At 39.7% G+C, this 25,569-nt stretch overlaps 1 protein-coding gene across 1 annotated transcript in view; it reads left to right on the top strand.

Annotated features, from left to right (window-relative positions):
- Positions 1–288: 288 nt before the first annotated feature.
- LOC307255310 (contactin-associated protein-like 4) overlaps positions 289–25,569 on the top strand; it is a gene marked incomplete at both ends in the record, with an annotated part of 110,707 nt that continues 85,426 nt past the window's right edge. Inside the window, one exon of the mRNA XM_080033988.1 lies at positions 289–373. Coding sequence (XP_079890114.1) covers positions 289–373 — 85 coding nt within the window. The remainder of the gene's footprint in view (positions 374–25,569) is intronic.

Raw genomic sequence — 25,569 nt, 5'->3', positions numbered from 1 at the left:
TGTGTGAGAGAGAGAGAGAGAGTTTGTGTGTGTGTGTGTGTGTGTGTGTGTGTGTGTGTGTGTGTGTGTGTGTGTGTGTGTGTGTGTGTGTGTGTGTGTGTGTGTGTGTGTGTGTGTGTGAGAGAGAGAGAGAGAGAGAGAGAGAGAGATTGTGTGTGTGTGTGTGTGTGTGTGTGTGTTAAGGCATTCGGCAGCTCTCGTGGTTTGAGTCAAAGCATTAAACGCAGCATAGTGTCTCTTACGGAGCTGGAGAGGAGAGGTTGTTCCCCCGGTTCTCTCCGCGTCACCATGGCTCTCTGGACTAACGGAGTCGCGGGGATTATCGCTCAGGTCGCGCTGCTTCTGAGCAGCTCGTGCGGGACAGCAGCACAAGGTGAGCGGCGGGCTGGGTTCGCTTTTCTATCTGGTTTCTACTTTTCCCTGCAGGAGAGGGAGCGAGTCAAGTGCAGCGCAAAAGCCGAGAGAGGAGGCTCAAAACTGGGCTTCATCCTTCTGATATACCGCCTGGGGAAAATGTTATATTCTGTTCTTTGGATGCAGTTATAGGCTTTTTCTGTTGATTTGGATTAAGGTGTTTTATCCTTTAAGGCTTTGGTATTTCGCGCGTCTTGTTTGCTCGGTTTCAAAGTGGAAATAATTCGAGTTAAAGTGCTTTGATGTGATTAATGATAAATTAATTGTTGTAATATTTATGGATCAGATTTTACACGTGTGCGATTTTGAATGCTCATGTCCCTCCCCTATTAAAAAAGGATTGTATCAACCAAATTACCCCTTTACGCATTTTAATGAACTGTTTATCGACTTCCAAGATTATAATTAGGCTATCAGACTCCACTAATGAGGAGCTTTGAATAATCAAAGGATGCTGTTGCTCTGAAAAAGAATGCTCCAAAACGATTTGTATCTCAGTGCTAAAAAAACATTGCAATGTCACTCAGAGCAGGTGTCAGACAGAAGCGAGTCCATCCAGCGTGTGCGTAAAACAACGTTATCGCAACGTTTTCTGGCTAATTTGGTGCTCAGCGCAGCGTGCTGTGCGCCCTGGCACTGAGCCACGTTACGTTAGTACTGAAATACTAGGAGTGTAATGGTGTGTATGAGACAAAGAGGTTGGAGAGGTTAACATGGGTCTTGAGAAGTTGCTGATAGATAGATAGATAGATAGATAGATAGATAGATAGATAGATAGATAGATAGATAGATAGATAGATAGATAGATAGATAGATAGATAGATAGATAGATAGATAGATAGATAGATAGATTATTTATTGTCATTGCATGTTATTAATTTTTTTAACTAAATATACACACATTCACAAACACACACTTGCACAAGCACATCTTACCCATACTCATGACCACACACATCCATATCAATAAAATATAAAATGTATACAAATAAAACAGTAAAACACAGCAGCAGTTTTTGTATAATCAATGCACTGCAGTCAAAGAGAGTTTAGTGTTTGTGAATGTGAAAGGCATAAGTGCCCGAGCAAAGAGATGGAGAGAATCCTGATGAAGCTGGGGAGATGAATGAAGATAAATGGAGTTGAATCTCAGTGTGTAATGAGTCAAGCCTGTGTGTGTAATGGAACCAGGTGGCTGTAGAAGTTCTCCATCCCTCCACGGGTTTTCATTCCCGTCTTTCACGACTTATTGATATGGCCACCTGATCATCTCTTTCACTCTGGGCGGCAGTGGCAAAGTGGGTAGGGATGTCGTCCTCTGAAGTGCAGGGTCGGAGGTTCGATCCCCCGCTTACCCGCCACATGTCGAAGTGTCCCTGAGCAAGACACTGAACCCCACATTGCTCCCGATGGTTCAGAGAACGCCTTGCATGGCAGCTGCTGCTAGTGTGTGTATGAATGGGTGAATGTGGTAAGAAATGTAAAGCGGTTTGGGGCTGAGAAAATCGGCTAAAAAGCGCTATATAAGTCAAGTCCATTTACCATTTACTCTCTCTCTCTCCACATTTTCTTCCAACTCTTTTGAACTTCAATCTGGTCTAATAATATACATCACACCATCGTTTAAAACGTCACACGAAAGCAACACACATGTTATCACTTGAAGGTCTGACGGTTCGGCTGCACTTTAATGGAAAGGCAGTCGAGCGTGAGACATTTTAGAAGAGTGTGCCATCGTGAGAGCGATCGACTCTTCTACGGTTGGGTGGATGAGTAAAGAGGTGACTTACGTACAGAGGCGTGTGCAGCTGGAATATAGGACTGTAGAGTGTTAGCTGTAGCTTCAAATGAATGATAACAGAATTTTGACATATTGTTTTCATTTAAAATCTTCTCCTTTCTGTCTCTTTTCCACCTGCCGTATATAGTTCAGAGAAACTGCTAACCCTCTTCTATGCGCTCCTTTATAATTTCTTTCCACGTGTTTTTCTGTCACTTTCTGTCAATAGGAATGTCCAAAATGTTGGATTTTTTTTCAGTCCAATCAGATCTGCCTATTAAATACAGAGATTGGACTGTTGTGTTCACCCATACTATCTGGCAATCAGAAAATTGCATTGGAGTTCAATATATTGTCCTCCACCTTTTCTCCTGTCAGCAAATGTCTCTCTCCTCAGCATCCATTCTTTTCTCTTCTCTACTTCTGTTTCTCTCACCATGCCTTCTGTCTCTTTCTGTCTCTCCTCTTCTCAAATTTCTTTATCTGAATCAGAGATGGCAATTGTTATTTACTCCATCCTCCATGAACCCATGATGATGATTTGTGTGCAAAGGCCTTTAGGCTTAATTGTTCCCAAGGCGACCTAGCTTTACTACAACATAATTATATGCTAAACAAAGGAGAATAAATATATTGAACACAAACATATACATTTGCTTTGGTTTTCGCTTCTGCCATTTCTAGTTTCGTTTTGCCGCTCGCTGAAGAACAAACTGAATGCACATGCTCCCAATGTTCTCTTTGGTGTTTGACTTGACCAATTATCACCCCCTACTGGCCTGGCATGGTAACGCTAGTGTTTTTGCTTTGAGCCTTTTTAATTGCCATGCAGCACTGTCTCTTTCTGTCTCTCCTCTGCCCCTGTATCTGAATCAAGAGAAATTCTGCTGTATGGCTGGACATTTTCAATCTTTCTTTACCTTTATCCCACCCCCCACAGCGTGTTTCCCCACTTGTTATATGGCGTCATCTCGTCATTTTCTCTCTCTGCATTTATATTATCTCCCTTTCTTTCTTTCTTTCTTTCTTTCTTTCTTTCTTTCTTTCTTTCTTTCTTTCTTTCTTTCTTTCTTTCTTTCTTTCTTTCTTTCTTTCTTTCTTTCTTTCTTCTCCTTCCTTCCTTCCTTCCTTCCTTCCTTCCTTCCTTCCTTCCTTCCTTCCTTTCTTTCTTTCTTTCTTTCTTTCTTTCTTTCTTTCTTTCTTTCTTTCTTTCTTTCTTTCTTTCTTTCTTTCTTTCTTTCTTTCTTTCTTTCTTTCTCTCTTCTTCAAGTGATAAAATGTTTCTGGCGTCGATTTGTATCCCTGTCAAAGCGTAAAAGCCTCTGGAGCAGCAGTTAGACCACAGCGGGACACTTACACCCTCCACAGAGAGGCTCAGACTGATGACATTGTTTCAGGGCTTTGCAGCAGATTTAGACACCACCACCACCACCACCACTCCTTTTCCTTGACAGTCTCATGCAGTTGTGATTTTTTGAAATAACTCTTTTCCAAGTGAGTCAAAAAACACTAAAAACTGATTAAAAACTATTTTTCTTCTGAATTTTAGCATTTCAACCACTCTTTTCTGTTGCAATACTTCAAAATGCACAACTAAAGAAGGGTGATGGAACCCCAGCTAGTGACTGCTTGATTTCATTTTCCCTGTTTGGTTTTTCTGCCTTGTCTGCTCTACTCTCTCTCTCTCTCTCTCTCTCTCTCTCTCTCTCTCTCTCTCTCTCTCTCTCTCTCTCTCTCTATCTCTCTCACCCTCTCCATCTATCTCTCTATTTATCTTGCGCAGGCTTGACACTGCAGAACACACTCATCATACACGGGCCATAAAACCTCGGCAGCATAATAAGTTAAGACTTGGCGGAGGTGGACGGATCTTACAGGCTTTAAGACTTAAGCTTCACATCTCCCTGGAGACAGTTGGCTGTTCATTACGGAGGTGGAACTAAACGACAACACTGTAAAAAAAATATATATACATATTATAACAACCACAGATGGCGCTCAAATGACTTGTTAGCCAGAGGGGCTTGAAGCACTGGGGTTCATGTGATGAGATGCAAGGAAGTGAGTGTGTGTGTGTGAAACTGCTATACCCGCGAGGCTGGGAATGCATTGTGCGTCATTTAAAAGCCTTCTGATATACACAGCTTGATAGTGTGACTGTTTGTTTTTGAAGAATAGTGACTTGCATTAAAAGGTTGTGACTGTTTTAAAGGGACCATAATGTAAGTGAGAGCTGTGATCCCTATGGGCAGAAAAACAAGCTTTAACCAACATTGACTTATAGTATTAAGAAATGGATTTGTTAGCTTACAGTTGGTATTACGCATTTGGTAGATTGGAAGCAACATTATAATGAAGTTGTGTTATTGGCAACCTGATGACGATAAGGGTTATACCAAGTCATTGACTTTATGGGTCTGCAAAAAGATGTACGTTTTTTCTCCGGAGATGAACAAGAATAGCTTTGGATGTTTGTAAGGAAGTTTAGGTTCTTGGGCAGCTTTAGTCCAAAGTGGTCTGAGTGTATTACGGTTTCCAGTTGCCAAAGATTACCTCTAATTGGGTTTGCTAAAAGTTTGTGGCGGAACATTGTGTTTGTATTTTGTATTAAGACCAATGCTGAGAGGGAGAGTGTACAGCCATATGCTAATGCATCTGAGAGGAGGATGCACTTAGCAACAGCAACGCTTTGAGCTAAGAGCCAACTTCAACATGCTTTTAAATAACAGCGTTGATGTGCTGATCATCATCTTAGTGTAATGTGTCAGTGTCATGCAGGGTGACAGGATTTTTTTCTCTTCTGGTGCTGAGGACGGCTTGACCAATAAGTGGGGTTGCTGAGAAAAAAGTAGAGTTTTTTTTAAATTTCAGTTTCTTTATAAGGAAGTTCTTAGCCTCACCAATACACCACAAACGCTCTAACCAATACACCACAAACCCCCCATAGAAGTTAGTATATATATTTTGGAGACCACATTTCCACCAATATGCCCGCTGTTGGCTAAAAATGTAAATGTGAGCCATTGATGCAAAATAAAGTTAAAGCACAGCAGGTTTTTTTCTGTTGATATCAATGACTTAAAAAGCTGGTGTTGTTATTCGTGCAGAGCAGAGAATCACAAGTACACACTGTTTTCTGGGATCCTGCTGTGTCTCTAATTGTGCCCTCGGAAAAAAAAGTTTGGATCTCTCGTTGGTAATTATTCTGTTTGGCTTTATTTTGACGTTTCTCCAGGACTAATTTGAGAAGGTACAGTACTGCCTTCAATGTATCCCTACATTAATTAGTGGATCATTTAATTACTTGTGTTGTATTGTTGTTGTTATGCTAAGGTTTTTCTCTGTTGCCTTGCCGATCCTTGCACTATTGTTCTGTTTCTGGATAATTCCGCTGCGTCTGAAAGCATAAAAATGTCAAGCTTGGTTGTGTTATTTCACACTTTTGTTAATTATTTTACTCTTCCCTGCAACTATACTATGGAGGCCATTGTTTTAAGTTTAATATCAGCTGAGAGGATGAGACTCTAACAGTGATTGGAAGGGCTTGATTTCCCCCTTGGTTGTTGTGCACTTGTACTAAGAATCGCAAAGGCCGGTGTTACTGAGAAGTAGAATGGATTTAGGCATAAACTAGTAGTAGTACAAGCTAACTCTAATTAAAGCAGTAGATAATCTATGATGTGAGATGTCCTATTCAACTTTTAATTCACTTAATGTCCATGTTTTCCTGGTTGTTTCTTGGCAATCCCCAGATATCGAGTATTAACTTGTTCCATATTACATATTTGTGTTTCTTTCAATGTTACAGCTAATCAATAGTACAATGCAAACGTTTGTTCTAAAGGCAATTTGTGTTGCAAATGTAGTTTCAGTTTCAACTTTAGAAGAGTAGCTGACGTGTCTGCATCAGCTAATGGGGATCCTAATACAAAATAAATAAAAAATAAACTTTATCTTGCTATTTTTAAACATCGTTGTTATTTCTGTAGATATGATATGAGGTAAACATGCCACCATCATTATAAAAGCATATTCTTGGCAAAAATACAAAAAACAAACTGTTTATTCATTGGTGTTTTATTAGAAAAACCGATTGATACTGCATAATTAAAGGGGTAGTACAGCTATTTAGTGTTGCACTTTCATAAATATGAGGCACCCACTAGATATCACATCAATATATACATAAGATGTCAAAATACCCCTAATGATATCATCAAGGTTATGTTCTCTTTGAAAATATGCCTCCACTGTGTGTGTGTGTGTGTGTGTGTGTGTGTGTGTGTGTGTGTGTTTGTGTATGTGTGTGTGTGTGTGTGTGTGTGTGTGTGTGTGTGTGTGTGTGTGTGTATGTGTGTGTGCGTGTGCATGTGTGAGTGTCCTACAGTGCGTGGGTTGGTGCTTAATGAATTCATATATGCCACTCTCTCCACTGTGGGTCTAAATTAATTGGATTGGCCCTGCAGTGTTTTAAGCAAACACAAGGTTAAAGTTTATGTAAGCACATTAATATGAATATAGAGCTGTTTGAGGATTTAATGTACATTAATGCTCATCAGTTTGTTTTTATACAAACACATATCAAAGAAAGATTCAAACGGCAACATGAGCCAAGGTTCTTTGGAAAGATAAGATGAGATGAAACATTGCGGATAGAAAATTCTGTTTACTTTAATTCAAAGGACATATACATATACATTCTATAAAAAGGAAAACATATAATTTTTCCTTTTAAGTGATAAATGCTACATAACATATCCCATAAATGCAGGTTATGCAAGTGTGAAACATTGTATTTGTATTGCACCTTTTGAAACCAGGGTTACAAAGTGCTTCACAGGATGCATTAAAAGCAAAGTAAATTAAAAAAATATTTAGCAATGTGTACATACAGTGTATAGCAACATATAATAAAAATAGTAATAATACAAATATTAATAGCAAAAGTAAAAATGAAAGATCCTATGACACAGCAAGTTCATTCCAAACTCATGGCCTGGTCATATAAGGGTTAAACCTCAGATACAGTATGAGATCACAATTGCCACAAGTAATTTGGGATGGATCAATAGTACATAGGATGGGTGACAAATGACATGTATAGAAAAGCCAGGCGTGTTTTATATATATTTTTAATCAAATTACTATTGAGGGATCAGGCAATGAGAGCACAGTCCGGACATATGAAGACAAAGATCGATGTACAGAACATATGATATAGACTACAGTATTACATTAGTATCGACGGACAGACAACAGCTGGATTAAGGAACTCGCTGCCTCCAAGAAAATTGCAAAATGAAAAGACAGGTGTCTGGCATTTAAAAAGCCATTGCCAAAAGAAAAAAATGGACCTACACCTCACTCAAAACTGATGTGGTGTCACTATTTTTAAGCTGTTTATTCCTGGGAGAGAGAGAGAGAGAGACAGAGAGAGAGAGAGTTTGTGTGTGTGTGTGTGTGTGTGTGTGTGAGAGAGAGAGAGAGACCACCTATCGTTCATGATTCACTTAATAAGCGTCCGTGACTTCTCTCCACGCGTCGTTTGTTTCGCAGCTCTTGCGAGCGCCGGGGGCAAGGTCTGTCTCAGGCTGTTTATCAGAAGGGAAAAGAAAGAGCTAAAAGGTTGTTGCTGTTTTTTAAGATTATTTTTTGGGCATTTTCCTTTATGCTTTATTGATAGTGCAGAGAGGCAGAGGTGAAATGGGGGAAGAGAATGGTTGTGTTACATTTCCTTTACAATAATTCAGCGTACATGCAGCACAAACATGTTATTTCAGTTGCCTAATGACAAACACAGCAAGCTCCGTCTATGAGGGAATTATTAGCCTTTGTGATATTATATATAAAGTCATTTTAAATGTGTATTTCTTCAAGCAGCAAAAGTTAATCCATTATGCTAACCCTTATCTTCAAATGGCTCTTCATCTCTCTGAAGGTGACTTCATAGGGAATAAGCGAGGCCTGATTGAATGAGAGACAGAGGCACTCAAAGACGTTGATGGGCTACTTTTTGGTAGATTTGGCGACTTAAATCTTACGTCTTGGTAGTATACTATAGGCAAGGCAAGGCAAGGCAAGTTTATTTATATAGCACAATTCAGACACAAGGCCACTCAAAGTGCTTTACAGGGGCAAGATTAGAATACATAAAACACATTATAAAACATTTAAAAGCGAATAAAAGAAGCAAATAAAAATTAAATAAAAATGAAAACTCGATTTAAAAACATAATAAAAGAAGCAAATAAAATGAAAATTGCAAGTTAAAAAGGAAACAAAAAAGTCTTCAGACTCGATTTAAAAGAACTGAGAGTTGCAGCAGACCTCAAGTTCTCTGGGAGTTTGTTCCAGATTGTTGGTGCATAAAAACTAAAAGCTGCTTCTCCTCGTTTAGTCCTAACTCTAGGGACTGTAAGTAGACCTGTCCCAGACGACCTAAGGGCTCTGGACGGTTCATAACTTATCAGCATATCAGTAATGTATTTTGGCCCTAAACCATTTAGTGCTTTATAAACCAACATCAGAATTTTGAGCTTCTTATCCTGTTAAACAATGAGACCGTTGTCCACAAGAAGTAGTTTTGTTGCGTGTCAGAGGTTTTTCTTATGTTTATGGCGTTGATGTATTTTAGGCTCACGTTCAAGATTGATTGTGAGAAAGAACACAGTGCGCATTCTCTATGGGTCCCATAAGCAGGAAGTACCCGCTTCAAATTGCACCATGCGCAACTGAGCAAGATCTATTGACAGTAATAGAATGCCATTATTCGATTTCAAGTCCTTCTCCATGGTTGTAGCAGATTATCATGGCTAGCCCCTTTAGATGAGCCAGTCACATACAATAATAGTCCCAAAAACACACAGTAAAGCAATCAATAAACAAATATATTAAAACATATCAGATAGAGGTCCCCAAGTGGAGTGAGTGTAGCCTGGCTCATTTCAAAGTTGTAACTAACTCCCTCTGTGATGTATGATACTTTGTAGTAACAGCTGTGTAATCATGTCCGGAGGTGACTTATTGCACTTCTTCCTCCACGGTTCATGTTCTGGGCAAGAGTTGAAAAGCGAAATGAGGTCAAGTTCCAAATCAATGCACCAACAGACCATCGGAGAGTCGACGCATGCAGCAGCCTTATCATTAATTCATGTAATGCTATCTTCTCCAGCAGTGGCAAGGAATGAAATGTTTTTTTTCTTCTGTCTGGCAAGTCATCAATCATATTACTCATCGTAAAGCACTCACCCGTCTAACTGCTGTCTTCAGGTATGCTGTCTGTCTGTCATGCTCTTTCCACCCCATCAGTCTCTCCCAAGGTTTTTTTTTAATCTTCCCTCTGAGCTGATTTGGAGCCACTGGAGTGTGCGCTGTATAATCATAGCCTAATGACAGATAATCTCAAGAACATTTAATGACTTTAATCCTAGCCTTAATGACAGATAATACCGCTACACCCTTAAACTGTGTGTGTGTGTGTGTGTGTGTGTGTGTGTGTGTGTGTGTGTGTGTGTGTGTGTGTGTGTGTGTGTGTGTGTGTGTGTGTGTGTGTGTGTGTGTGTGTGTGTGTGTGTGTGTGTGTGTACGTGTGCAGGCATCTTTTTGGGGACCAATATAAACTCCTAACTATCGGAGTGAGCATTTTTGGCAAGTGAGGACTTTTCTCCTGGTCCTCACTTCTTCAGAGGGCTGTTTGAGGGTTAACACTAGGTTTTAAGGTTCAGGTATGAATTAAGTTTAGGTTAGGGTTAGTGGTAGGGCTGTGGTTAGGCATTTAGTTTTGATGGTTAAGGTTAGGGTAAGGGGCTAGGGAATACAGTATGTCAATGAGTGTCCTCACAAGAATGTTTGTGTGTGTGTGTGTGTGTGTGTGTGTGTGTGTGTGTGTGTGTGTGTGTGTGTGTGTGTGTGTGTGTGTGTGTGTGTGTGTGCCCCGATTTTCATTTTCTCCCTCATCTGTGGGTGTTAGTATGATAGCAGCTCACTTCTTCACAGCTGTCTTCAAGGAGAGAGGTTTTAAATCGAAAGCTGTTATTAGCACGTTTATTTTCTGCCTGAAGAGAGAGAGAGAGACAGAGAGAGAGTGAGAGAGACAGATAGAGAGAGAGACAGAGAGAGAGAGAGAGAGAAAGAGACAGACAGAAAGAGAGAGAGAGAGAGAGGAAATAAAGTGAAAGAGAGACGAGAAAGAGAGAGTGAAAGAGAAATAGAGAGAGAAAGAGAAAGAAATAGAGCGAGAGAGAGAAAGAGAGAGAGACAGAGGGAGAGAGAGAGAGTGAAAGAGACAGAGTGAGAGAGAGAGGGAGGAGAATGGCTTCCCGCTGTGCCTCAATGTCAGTGGTTGAGTTTGAAAAGCTGTTTCAAAGTCACATGTTTTGTCAGGTGAAACAGGACTGTCGTGAAAGTCGAGGTAAAATGAATTCAAATTTAGACAGATTCAACATTGTTTTTTTTTCACTGCCTGTCCTCAAATAGCCCTGTGATCACGCCATACAAAGGGCCGACATGACAGGAAGGCAGGCGATCATGATTTTCTTTGCTTTTAACTTTTTGTCACTAGATTTTTCCTTTGATAACATTCAATTAAGAACAAGCACAGTTTGGTTATGCACACATTTGAACAGTACAATATACAGTCTACATTTCATTTCATTTTATGTAGCATTTTAAATTGACTTTATATTTATATGGTGCACCTTATCTGTACAGTTTTTATCAGCACTGTGTCCTTGCACTACTGTTGTGTTTATTTGTGTCTCAGGTGTTGCTCTCTTGACTTGTGTTTTTTCTGCATCTATATTGTACTTTCACCCATTTCATTTTAATTGCTGCCACTCTTCACCACTGTGTAAATGTTTCAATTGTTTTTCTCTTCACCTGTTGTTGTATTTGATGTATTTGCATTGAATATTGTTTATGTATTGTGGTTTTTCCTTTGAATTTGTTCGATCTCGACGTCATTGTAAATGAGGGTCACCCCTCAATTGGTCTCTCGAGGATAAATAAAAGTTAAATGAAAATGAAAATATCACATTGTTGAGAGGAGCCTGGGTCTTAAGAATTTCATTACCAATGACTGTTGCTGTAATTGTTGTGCATATGACAAATAAACCATTGTGAATCTTGAAGCTAAAGGGAGTTGCGGAGGCTGAATGGTAAATTCAGGGCCGTTATTACTCACTCAATGGATGGGCTATTTGGGCCCTTTGAAAAAGACTTGGTTATTTAAGCTGCGTAGGCTCCGGGTGGAATACTGGGCTGCTCCATTAAATCTCTGAGCTCACAGAGTATCGTTCATCTCCTCTAAGGTTTAAATCTGATAAGAAAAGGAAATGCTGAGGTCGGTGCAAAATTCAGCCGCCCGTTTTCAGTGCCCTTTATAGAATGAATTTATTTGCTTTTCAGGGAACTTGTTGTTTGCACTTAGAAGGACATAGAGTGGTGAATACAAGCTTTATAAAGTAATTGGGTGTGAATGTGGGGAAACATTCTCCCGGTCCGCTTTATTACATCGGGTCTACTCTACTCTTTATTGCCTTTTTATTGGTTTTGGACTATGTAAAAGTACCTGGTGCCTAGTTATTGTTACTTACTCTATCGAGGTTCAAAAAAGTTATTTTGAGCTTCCTGTTTCTTTGTTTTTTGTTTTTTTTTAAACTAGTATGTTTTGGGCGATGTCACAATGACGACCAACTACACATGGGCGTAACTATCATGAGTACTATCTTTTAATAGAACATTTCTTACAGAAAGTTACCCGATACCAAAGTCGAGTAGAGAAAAGTAGAATAGAGTATAGCCAGTACCATGTAATGTTAAAGCAAGAGCAAGCAAGGGCAGCATCAGCCAAAACCCTATAATGGAGGAAAAAGGAAAATAGCTGAAGATTAATCCTCCTCATATTTCTTCCTTAGTGTCATTTATGGAAATGTGTTCGGGCAAAGTGGAGCCATGAGCGTGATCTGGTGAAGTCAAGGTTACAGAGACGACCATACGGCCACCAGTCATGAATCTGGGTTTATTAAAGCAGGAACAGGTGGTTAGACCAGGAAACACAAAGGGAATTACTGTCCATACGTTTGGTGATTGGGGCGACTGGAATGCTGTATTGGTTCAAGGCTGTCCCCAGAGGAAACATGGCTCCACACACAAACCGAAACCATTCATCATGTGAGATTGTCATCATCTCTGTCGCCTCTAATCTTTGGTCTGCTTCCATCTTCGGAGGACATGCTACAATGTTACTCACATCCAAGGAGGTTTATTTTCTCTCTATGATTGATTTAAAGTGTTTGTTTACAAGAGGAAAGAGAAAAGTATTGTTTACTAGATTTGAGCGAGTTGTGAGAAAAAAAGCCATTGTCACTGTGCTGAAAAGATACAATAACATTTTTGACAGTGAAGGTATTTGGACAAAATCTGAATTTGTCTTGTTAGTGAATGATCCATGTTGTGTAATTTTCATACAGTAGTTGAAATAATTACAGAAAAACAAAAGACTATGAAATTTGGATAAAACCGAAAACGGACAATGGGATTTGAATCAGTGAGATCAGTCTAAAATGAGTCGTTTGAAGCCATATCAGACCCGGTATATGTATTGGATCAGATCGGCCCCATCCCAATTTTCCTCAGTCACTTGTTGCTGCTCAGGAATTTGTGGGTCTTACCGAGGTGTTACAAATATATTGATTATTTTGGTCGTATTTACCAATTTCACCTCACAATTCCTGTACATGTGGACCCAATGCAGAAACTCCTCCATGAAAAATAAATTTTGCTAAAGCAGCTGCTACAACACTGACGTTGGGTGGGACCTCTGATTTATATATTTCATTCCATATTTGATAAAAGAAGCCATGTTGTCTGATATGATGTGGCTTTCCTATTGTCAGCCACTGTATGTTGAGCCTCTTTAAGTAGCAAACTACTCCTACTTCCAGTTTGTCATTGCCTTTGCTCTCACTCCAACCTACTTAAAACATGATGAAACACAGACTGTGACTCAGAGAGAGAGAGAGAGACAGGTGGTGTCGCCGAGCTCTGGAGACACACGTACAGCTCTGGGGATTTTAATGTCACATTTTCACATGCCCTCCCCTCCGCATTAGAATAACAAGTTTCACCTTGAAAGTCTGCAAAGTGGCCCCTTTATCTGTAATTTATGCATGTTCTTTCATAATTGGCTAGTGTTTGGCATCAGTGCAAAGCTTTATTACTCACCGTCTTGTCCCTTAGCTCTTGTGTGTCCACATTGCACTAAAAGAGAGACGCTGATCATAGTGTATTGCTGTCAATGAAGTGTTTTAGTGAAGTCAGTATTGCATGACAGCATCTCCTCAGCCCGATGTACTGTAAAGACTGCTGATGGGAAATGGCAGGCTCAGTCAGTTAGTGTTAGAGAGGAGGACAGAACTGTGTCAGCAACCATTATAGAAGGAACAGTATAAGGCTGCATTTCAACACTAGACAATTCATTACAGCTACACACACAGACAGACAGACAGACAGACACACAGACTTACACACACACACACACACACACACACACACACACACACACACACACACACACACACACACACACACACACACACACACACACACACACACACACACACACACACACACACACACACACACACACACAAGCATATTGAGGTAAAACAGAGGAGGAAGAGGAGATAGGGGTGCAGGGTAAAGGGAGGAGAGAATTAGAGAAAAACAATAGAATAAGGTATGAGAGGATACATTAAAGTGAAAAATGTGATGTTATGCACATCCATATGTAGCTGGTGCAGGGGAAAAACAAGTGTAAAAGAAAGTATAGTCCGCACAACAGCTTAAAGCTATATTGCGTAACTTCTGTCTAGCCCCATGAGGAATTCTGAATTTGAACAACAACACAATCGGATAAAATGATCCCCGATAATTAATTGCGACAAGATCAAAAAGGTCAAAAACAGCAGTAAATAATAGGGCATGTAAGATGACAAAACAATGACCTCACTGCTCCACTGGAAACAGCTTAAGTGACATTAAACAATGATAAAAATTAAGATAAAAAGCAAAAATACGAAATAGCATTGTCAAAATAACAACAACTTCTTTCTTCTATTTGCAGTCTCAGGTGAGTGTGACACTTACAGAACATGTTTGTGAATATACAAGCTCATGCGACAGAGCTATAAGTTCCCGATCTTTTCCTCTGACCAACTGCCCACATGTGATCTCAAGCCTTAGGGTCAAATTGTTCCTCGAAACCTTGTGTCTTTGAAATTCCTTTAGATGTCTGTAGGCTTTCAAGGTAGCAGTATTCCCTTTGTGTTTCTCACAACTGCAGTGACATATTCTCTTGCCTTTTTCCCATTTCATCCCTCAATGACTCCGCTGAATGTGTGTCCCGGCCACTTTTCTGCTTTTCTGGACGCATCGATTCACATCTTTGAAATGATTTGACGTCATAAGAGGAAACAGGAGAATGTCAGCGAGGACATACAGGTACAAGGCAAGGTGAGGGAATAGGAGATAAGGATGCAACAATGATAAATGTAAGGTTAGTAAAGAGAGACTTGAAGGGAGGAACCAGGAGGGGTGAAGAGATACTTTCGCTCAGAGTTTGGCAGTTTTCGTCTCTCTCCTCTCTATAATTTCACCCCCTGCTGGCTTTTAGATAGTGTGTGTGTGTGTGTGTGTGTGTGTGTGTGTGTGTGTGTGTGTGTGTGTGTGTGTGTGTGTGTGTGTGTGTGTGTGTGTGTGTGTGTGTGTGTGTGTGTGTGTGTGTGTGTATGTGTGTGTGTGTGTGTGTGTGTGTGTGAGTGTGTGCAGTTGTGGGTGGCCTTTTCATGTTCGACTTTCAGTTTTGCAAAGCCTTGCAAGTTGTAGGTCTTTTGCAAGACTGCACTGGCTTTAATATTAATACCTCAACCCATCCCAAAAAAATGTACATCAAGCGATATTTGAAATTTGGAGAAATAGGCTCTTTCAAACTGTGATTTCCTCATGTCCTCACAAACTGTTCTCAGTCAATTTAAGTAAAGTAACAGCCATGGTGCTCATAGCTAAAATATTTTTCCTTTTCAAATTTGTATGCAACGATGATGAAGAAGGCATGTATCTCCCATGGTATCTAAGTAATGGTAATTATAACATCTACTGTACATCATATTACTCAACTATGGAAATAAAAAAAATATATTTATTCACTTAATTGGATTAATTATGTCAGTGTATCAATAGGTTGACTTTCAATGGACGCTAAAGGTCAGCTGAATAAATCTTATTTTAGTGTTATACGTAGAGAGAGAGAGAGGTCCTATTGACACTAAATCCCCACCACTACATGTCTGCAGGTATGTTTTCTGTATCAAATATCCTCATAAAGAATTGCATCTCATGTTGTGTTGCTGATGAACCTCCCTTTGTATGTAAGCATGGTCATCACAGCATATACAGTGCTGCTTGAAAGTATGTGAACCCCTTGAGCATTTTGGAATTGTATTCAGTTAAACCATTTATCATACATTTTTATCAATACCAGTATTTTTTATATGAAATAACAGATGTTTGTTTATCAATTCAACGTTTTTCTTTTCCAGAAATCAACTGTTAAAACAGATATAACAAATGATTTGCCAACTTTTGCACATAAAAAAGTTTTTTTTTCATATAAAAAATACTGGTATTGATAAAAATGTATTAATAATGGTTCAAATAAATACAATTCCGAAATGCTCAAGGGGTTCACATACTTTCAAGCAGCACTGTATAATAAGACATGTACTATGAGTGCATCCCATATGAAAATATTATATATATATTAATAGGTTGACAAAAGATCAGGGTATATTTTTAAAAATGGATGCTTAATGTCAGCTGATAGAATTGTATTTTAGGTCTAAGTGACAGTAAATCCACACCCACTATAAGCCTTCAGGGATTCATTCTGTATCAAATGTCCTCGTAAACAATTACATCTCTTGTTGTTTTGTAACTGGACTCTCAGCAGTAGTCAAGGCTTTCAATGGCTTGACCGGTCATATCACTATGACAGTGTGATGGATTGTATCCCCTTGTACCAAGCAACAAGGAATTGAATGTCTGTGTCGTGAAGTGAAGAGATAAAATACAGTGCAGATTAAATTAAAGCCCGGGCGGCAGAGAGAACAAATGTGTGTAATAAGAGATCTGGAGCGATGCCACCTATACAACTCTCTGCTCTCCCTATAACAGCCACCATCACTGGAATCTTTCTGACAGGAGGCTGAGTGCATCTGTGGTGTGAAGACAATCTCTGTCTCTGAATATCTCTGAAATGCTCCTTTCTGTCTTCAGCCCTACAGCCCGGTCCATTCAGGATTTTCAAAATAGCAAAAAAAGTTTTTAAAATTCAAAAGGCAACTATAGTGTATGATCCATTTGGACAAAACTTCTTGTTCCAGCAGACTTCCTTTTTTTAAATCTTTTTCTTTTTTAAGATAATTTTTTGGCATTTATTTTTTGTTGCTTTAATAGACAGTTTGGAGAGACAGAGGTGAACTGAATGACATGCCCCCCCCCCCCCCCCTTCACACACACACACACACACACACACACACACACACACCAAAACAGACTTTCTCAAGGACAATATGTTTCGAAAGATGTGACTATTGAAGTTTGATGGGAGATTTTGGCCACCGTGTCCTACATGTCTGACCAAAGCCCTGATTGGAGTCTATTGGGGGATTGTAACCCATAGCACCAATTACACCATGCCATGTGAAGGTTTAGCTAGTAGTTCAGTGTAAAAGTTCTGCATCAATGCTTGTCACCACAACTTGTGTAAAGGACAGAAACTCTGCGATTTCACTCAGAAATGTGTCTCACGTCATTTCGGTGCTTGTGATACAAATAGCTTTGATGAAAGCATTTTATTTTTTGGCATATTTAAGCTTTGTAGATAAAACAGAGTTGAAAAGGGCAGACAGAGAGAGAGGGGGGATTTGAAACCGCGACCACTGCAACGAAGGCTGGAGCCAATATGGTACGCTCTGTATCCACTACGCCACCAGAGTATCCCGATAAAAGCATTTTAGAGGACTCAATACAGTGTATCTCTCTTGAGATACAGGATTGGTATACACACTAAGACGTGGGATTCTTTGACTCATGAGCACAATCTTTCCATCCATACATACAGCAGAGGAGACTTAGAAATCCTCACTTGTGGCACGATTGACTCACCTTTGTCTCAATATAGAAAAACATCATGGTTATAATTTTATTGCACAGGAAAAAAATTATATTATCGCATCATCATTTTCTACATTTTATTCACTCAACCTTAGCGGTGCCGTTTCCCCCCCCCCCCTCATTTTATGACTCCCAGGTCTCCTCTTCAATTTAATATCTCACTTTTGAAATGAATTACTTTTGGTAAGCTTCCCTGGATGATTTGAATATGTGTGTGTGTGTGTGTGTGTGTGGTGTGTGTGTGTGTGTGTGTGTGTGTGTGTGTGTGTGTGTGTGTGTGTGTGTGTGTGTGTGTGTGTGTGTGTGTGTGTGTGTGTGTGTGTGTGTGTGTGTGTGTGTGTGTGTGTGTGTGTGTGTGTGTGTGTGTGTGTTGTAAATGTGTAAATGGCGGAAGCAAATTACCTTTTTTCCTCCCCTACATAGAGGTGTTGATATTTTCAATTAACAAGCAAATTCTTATCACTTAGATGCTGCAACTGGCGGATTAGCAGACACTTTACGATACAAATCTATCTCCTCTTAGAACCCCTTAGCATGAGAGATATAGCCTGTACCGTTAACTAAATCTGCATAATACTGATTGACAGTAAATGATATGTACCCTTGTGAAATACTTGTTTCTATAGCAGCGTGTTTGAGTGTTTACACAGTGATCCCTGGCAATTTAAAGTTTAAAGACATTTTTAACTGTGGTTTGTCTTGATCAGTTCATTCGGTTGATGTCTGTCTCTCCCACACACACACACACCCACACACACACACACACACACGCTGCTCAGTGCGAGGATGGATGATTCTTTCCAACCCTTTTCAAAGGCAGTGGTAGATCAGTGCAATGCAGAGTGCTGGAGGCCTATTATATGCACTAGGGAGCTGTTTGTGTGGGCTTGCTCTGCTTTCTGTATATGCAATTATGAGCCAGATCTTTTGACACTTAGGAGAAAAGCTTTTTTTTCTTTCCAGGTTTTGTCTCTCTAAAGGGTTGGGTTTCTACTGCAGAACAATATACTTCTTATACAGTGACTTTATCAGTATTGTTCTGCTTAGAAGAATAGTTCAATATAGTTTTTTAGCTTTTTGCCTCACTCCCCGGCTAAAGAGAAAGGCGAAAGAAACCGTTCCTGTAACTGTGTGTCCATTTTGATGAAGACATGGGAAAAGGTCGCTCACCCAGGTTAGCTTAGCTCAAACAATGGTAGTCAAGGGGAGCGTTAGCCTGCCTCTGCTGACAGTCAAAAGATAAACTTTACAACATCACTTAACGTTCCTGTGTCCTTGTTGGACCTTGTTTATTTACCACGTTATGTGGCGCTCTATATTTTTACATTTGGTACACTTGGTATCGGCTTATATTTTCTGGAGTAATATTTTCCATATGTAGAGTAGAGGACTAGCCTACTGTGCAAATGGAATTTTCACCACACCATTAAAATCACTTCCCAGCATAGGTGGAAATATATTTCCGAGACGATTCATGTCAGGAATGCACTATCGCTAATTATGTAAAGTCCTTCCTCTTGGTGTCTGTTACAATACGCTACAAGGAGCCATATATAAATGAGTTGCGGAGGTGTTTGCAGTTTGCAGTGCGGTTTTATACATATATGCCATATGCTCGTGTGAAGCCTAATCAGGGTCCCTCATCCTGTGCTATTAATTATGTGTCAAAACAATGCTAATTAAACGCGTAGAGAGGAGAGCTCCTGCCATGTCTTTACCTTCGGGGTATTAGTTAGCACGGTGCGCCGCGCTGCATTTCAATTAATCAATTAACAAGTCGGTGGGGCCACAGGCGGCTTTTGGAACAGATACCGGCTATACTGTTGAATAATTCAGCAGATTTTTTTAATCAGCTGCGTTCTATCACGGCTATCGCAGAATATCAATCCAACGCTGTGTATAAACACAGTTATTTCTGGGGTGTGTACTGATCTTTACAGGTGATGGCTGTTACTTTCACATTAATCTTTAATGAGGTCGTTAGTTTTGATGTTCAATTTTTTCTCTTTGAGTCCATTTACCAACTGTAAAAAAAAGGCATATTTATTAGGCAAACTATTACCATTTGAGGGAATAGAAAGCTGAAGATTTCAACATGGAGTTAGCTACAGTGTTGCCAACTTGGCGACTTCCCAGATCCCCTTAGCAACATCATTTATCAAAAGTGACCAGGAACAAATCTAGCGGCTTTTTTTTTCTGGTCACACCACACTAACTAGAGCTCCCTCAGATTAATAAAGAATGTCACATGCTTTTCATGCATTTAAAAAAAACTTGAAGAATGATCCTACAAAAAACTAAGAAAAAAAGCCTTATTTGCATTATGGAAGGGCCAGTCCGTATTTCGGGGGACTGTAGGACTCATTCTGATTAAATAAAATAATACAAATGTATATTTAAATTTAAATATCTAGTGTTTAGCTTGAACTTAAAAGTTGAAGTCAACTTATTTAGACAACTAACTTTGCTTCATCTAGTTACATAACACACACACACACACACACACACACACACACATACACACACACACACACACACACACACACACACACACACACACACACACACACACACACACACACACACACACACACACACACACACACAGCCAATATATTTTCATGTTCCTTAATCACTGTCTGGCTGCATCTCTTGTGGTCAAGCTTGGGAGGTAGTAGACGTTGTTCGGATTAGTCAAATGAACATTGACGTTTTTTTTTTTCTGCTCGAGGACAATTGTTAGTGCTCTGTAACAAAAACAACCATTGCTGGAGCCTCATTATCCTGCTGACTGCTACATGCTCTGAATGGCTAAACGACTAAATACTAAATACGTGGGTTCTGCTACTGAGAAACACTGTACTGTTGGTTAGTGGGGAGCAAGACCTTCTGTTCACTGCTGTTTGTTAAAGGTGATGGATGGAGCTCATCTGTATTCAAGGTATCCAGTTAGCCACGGACTCTGTGGGCGATTTTGCTATTCACCTCAACAGTAAAGAAGAAATGGACAATGCAGGTTGAATGAGTTTCTCTTTGTCTCTCCAGTCATGTGCCAAGTATAAGTCTGCCTGTCATGTCACTGTTGATTAATTATGCTCGAGAAATGCCAAGGCCGCGGCACTCCAAAGATTAATTTTTTTGAATCCTTTCGAGACTTTTTTTTTTTACTGCCGTCAAAATCATAGTTTATTCGCCCCCTGAATGATAAAACTGACACTGCGGTCGGATGGAGAGTGGTTTGACTTCTTAAACCACCTCAAGGCAACAGAAAAGCATTAAACATTCATTTGATGGCTGGAGTGTTAATGGAGATGAAAAGACATATCCCATCACTCAACATGTCGATATCACAGTTTTCCTGCCTCGTCAGTGAAGTTCTGCACTACACTTGTTTAGTCTTTTTGCGCCTGACAAAAGAAACAGTGTGGTATTTTGGCCTAGTGTTACATCAGATATTGTTTTTTTTACTACATTGGTTTTACAGTAGGATCACTGCTTATATTTTACCTTTTATAAGCTGAGAAAATAGTTTACAAAGAAATACCTCGGTTGCCAGTGTCCTCTAGGGATGTCCCCGACTCTGGATTTTCTAAGTTGAATTAGATCTGCCTGGTCATAACAGAGAAACGGCTATTCCCGGAGCTATTTGGCAATCAGAAAAGTGCATTGAAGTTGATATGTTGCTTTCTGTCCACACAAAAACTCCAGGGTGGATATCTTTAAACAACTCTGTTTAGCCTTTGTGAAAGCGGCAAATATCGTATCGCTGTCCAATGAATAGATCTAATATAGTATCATGATGAAACCAGTGATTTACACCTCTAAAGATGGGTGTGTTGTAGCTCCAACATTTTATTGAACCCTTTATTTTGCTTGCATTTAACTGATGCAGAAATGTCAACTTGTTTTCTTCTGCTATACTGGATGCCTGAAGTGTAAAAGCCTGGAGAAAAAACTCTCACACACACACACACACACACACACACACACACACACACACACACACACACACACACACACACAGTTGTTTTTCTCCCCACACTAAGGCTGAAAGGAAGCGAAAGGAGGTGTGTTTGTTTGTGTTGGCATTTATAGCGGTGAGGAAGGTGCAGCAGTTTTAATATTCAGTGAATATCTGTGTGTCCAATACGGCCCGGGTCAGTGTGGAGGTTCAGTGGCTGCAGAGTGAGGCAGGTATTCAACATTTAGCTGCAATTACCTCCCAGCTGTGTGTGTGTGTGTGTGTGTGTGTGTGTGTGTGTGTGTGTGTGTGTGTGTGTGTGTGTGTGTGTGTGTCTGTGTGTGTGTGTGTGTCTGTGTGTGTGTGTGTGTCTGTGTCTGTGCTTCACTGGTCACACTGTCCAGGGATGTCTGCTCTTTAAATGGCAAAAGCTCCACAGAAGAAAAGCAGCCCGGTGTTTTTATACCACTCTAGTCTCATTTTCTCTCTGCTCTCAGACACATTATCTCCTGAGGGGTTACAGCTGTGGGTATTGGAGAAGCTGTCCCTCTCATTTCAACGCTTCAGACCAATGTAATTCACCTGCTTTTCACGCTGATGGCTCCCCCACCTCCCACTGTAACTAGTGTCTGTCTGTGTGTCTGTCTGTCTGTCTGGCTAAGGCCCGTGGGGATAAATACTACCAAGAGGAGCTACTGGGGAGCCGGAAGCATTCTGAGGAGTGTTGAGGCGACAAGCTGTATACTAGGCATACTAGGTAATTCTGGATAATGCTTGTTGTCAAAATCACTGAATATCTTCTCACAATGTGCTGCCTGTACATACTTTGTTTGCATACCAGTTTACAGAGCCTGGGCTGTGGATTAACACCAGATATTCTTTCAGGGCGCACACAGTACGGACAGGTAGCAGATTGTCAGGAGATATTCACTGATTCGGACAAAAAGTGATTTGTCAAGAAACATTCTCTAGAATTACGTAGTATGCCTTTAATATATTTGACAAACAAAATGACTGTCTATTACTTTCAAAAGAAACATTAAATAATTTGCTCTTAAGTGTAATTTGAGATCAAAAGCTGCATTTTTGAACAAAGGATTTCAATAATGTATAAAGCTCTGAATGACTATATTACTAACAATAGAATAATTTATGTTTTGGCTCTAAAGGGTAATATGATGATCCATCAAGATGCTAATTGATAACTGCTGTGACAGAATACGCACCAAGAGCATTTTAAGTAGCTACGAGGAACTTTTATTGTTGATTCCAGCGCCCCCTTTGGAAAGAAGGAGACAGTGTTTTTACGACACCAGATTCTGTTGTCCTAAAGATCTTTGCTTGTGCGTTCTGATGGCCCGTGCATTTGTTTAGGAAGTGAGTGAAAGAGAGACGGCAGGATGCATCTCAATGAGGTAATGTGTTTATATAAGATTACTAATGGTAATATGATGATGATGAAGCAAAGTGTTAGGGGCAAGCTTTGATTGGGGACAGTATGGAGGAAAAGTTCAAGCTCAAGTTCAAAGTTTTATTGGTCATATATTTGCAAAGATAACATTTTACATACAGTGAAATTAAAAAGGGTTCATCACTCTGTTATTCATTGTTCAAGTTTTGGAACCTGAATAAATAATAGTAAGTCATAGTCAGTCAAAAAACAGGATGATCTAGTCTGTGTGATGTCATGAGCATTGATAAGCTCCTTGTAGGAGGTTTAACATCCTTAAAGCATCACCAGCTACACTAGGATAAAGTATAATCAATATTATTGATGTTTAACTTATCGTTATGTCATGACTGCCAACAGTCAATGTGGTTGCTTGCTGATAGAGCACCAGAAAATGCTCCACATAATGGCTATGTCTTTCCAATACGTAGGAAGATCACTATTGATTCGCTAAAAGGCCTTGATGGCAAAAGTAGATTTTTCTTTTTCAAAATAAAGTGTTTTAAAACTACAAAATAATAGCGGCAATAACCAGTGTTTAATCCTGAATGAGTCCGTTTAATACCGTTTAAAGAATAATTCATTTCAGCAAGTGCCCAAAAACAACGTACAGTAGGTTTAAATTCATGTCACCAAAGCATTATGATGATCAGATGAAGTCAGTATATAAAGTGTAAATAAGCACGAGTGTGCGGCAAAAGCCCCAAATGTCCGAAAAATATGTCAGGTTCTTTATTTTATTTTCCAATTGTATTACCGTATTATCATTACTTTTTAACTAAATGCAGGTTCAGTCGTCATGTAAACATAGGTAGGCCTATATACAGCTCTGGAAAAAATGAAGAGAAAACTCCAAATGTTCAGTGTCTCTCGTTTTACTATTTATAGGCATATGTTTGAGTAGAATAAACATTTTGGTTTTATAATATAAACTACTGACAACATTTCTACCAAATTCCAATACAGTTTTTGTCATTAAGAGCATTTTTCAATAAGTAATGTAGAGATGAAGATTTATGAAAAATTCAGACTGGTCTCTTAATTTTTTCCGAAGCTGTATGTATCCACTTTAGTCCAGCCATACAATGCCACTGGAGTGAAGCGAACCAGCTTATACAAGTATCTTCTCTTCCTGTATTCCTTCAAGTAAGTTCTATACGGTGAATGAATTACATATTTCAAAGGAGGGTTTCTCCCTTTTAAACAGTGTTGTCATCAGACAGTGTTGGGTCTAAAGAGGCAGATCAAGACCCCCATGTTGTTGTTGAGATGAAGTGCTCTGCTGTTGACAGAGTAATGGAAGCTAAAGCCGGACTGTCAGAGTGTGTGAGCGGAGGATCGCACCGCAGCGTGAATCAGAGTAATTGGTTCTTGTCTCGTATGGAGAACAACATCCATTAACAGACAGACTTCACATGGAGGCAGCAGCGCTAGTTTGGCTTTAGCTTTAGCTACTGTAGGTAATGTATGTGTGGGAAAAACAGTGTGTTTCACTTTTTAAACAGTGCACTCCCAGAATTGTTGGTATTTTCATTTAACACTTCCCAAGACATCTCAAACACTATTGAATGGTGTATTGATTTTTAGCCAGTAATAACTAAAAGTGCACATGAATTTAAGATGGTTTTGGGGGATTTTTTTATTTGTATTATTACAACAAACTTTCACACTACTTCAAGAAGAGAATCTTTATCGGTTTTATGCATTGTTATACATAGTAGTCCAGGGGTGGCCAACCCGCGGCTCGCGAGCCGCATGCGGCTCTTTGCCCAGCTTCGTGCGGCTCTTCAGTTCATATCAAATTATGTGATTATATTTTTTTTTTTTTTTTTATACTTTTTTTTTTGTGTGGGCCTATGTGTGTGCATGTTCGCAAACGTTTCATGCGGCTCTTACGTTCGTTTTACATGTTGTCTATTATTTCATTTTTTATTTTATTAATGTGTAGGCCCTATGTGTATGCCTGTTCGCAACGCAACATAACGTTCGCAAACGTTTGGTGCAGACGCAACATAAAACTGCCCGCTCAGCTTGGAGGGAGGTTTTCCGTGAGTAAACTATTTGTGTCAAGTTCGCTCCGAAACAGAGTGGGGGAGTTCATATTTTTTGTTGAACGTTATGGCAGGCCATTCTGCCTTATATGCCAGGTGTCATTTGCGCATTTCAAGGCTTCAAATCTTCAGCGCCACTTCAGCTCTCTCCATGCTAAAAGTAAGTCCCATAAAGCAACATGCATAGTAAGAGAAAAACGCTATTTTAAATTGTTATAATTTTGTTTGTGGACTTGGTTGGACTTAGAGTTTGTGTGTGAGGCAGTGCACACAATGTTCATTGTTGAAAATGACTGCCCTGTCGTCTTTAGTACTGTAGGAGTCCAGTTCTGTCATTATCACAGGGGCGGCCTTAACGATCTGGGGGCCCGTTTCAAGTCCTAGTGTGGGGCCCCCTATTTTTTATTATTTTTTTTTTTTAATAAATAATGCTTGTGCATGCATGTGCAAGCTCCCCGCGAAAATAAAAACGCCCCCCCCCCCCTGAAATCTTACTGGCCACCCCAGTGCCCCCCCCCCAGTTCAAATGTTATTTTTTATTTTATTTTTTTAATTACATTTTTTTCCTGATATGTATCCTAGTTCAGAGATGATATGTATTTTTTTTTCTTTCTTAACTTTTTTTGATAGGTAGTTGCCAAGTTCATCACACAAACACTCCAATCCACTGATATGAGAT

Source organism: Ammodytes marinus (assembly GCF_949987685.1).
Source record: "Ammodytes marinus genome assembly, chromosome: 9".
NCBI lineage: Eukaryota > Metazoa > Chordata > Actinopteri > Uranoscopiformes > Ammodytidae > Ammodytes > Ammodytes marinus.
This window is presented reverse-complemented; position numbering and strand designations above follow the sequence as displayed.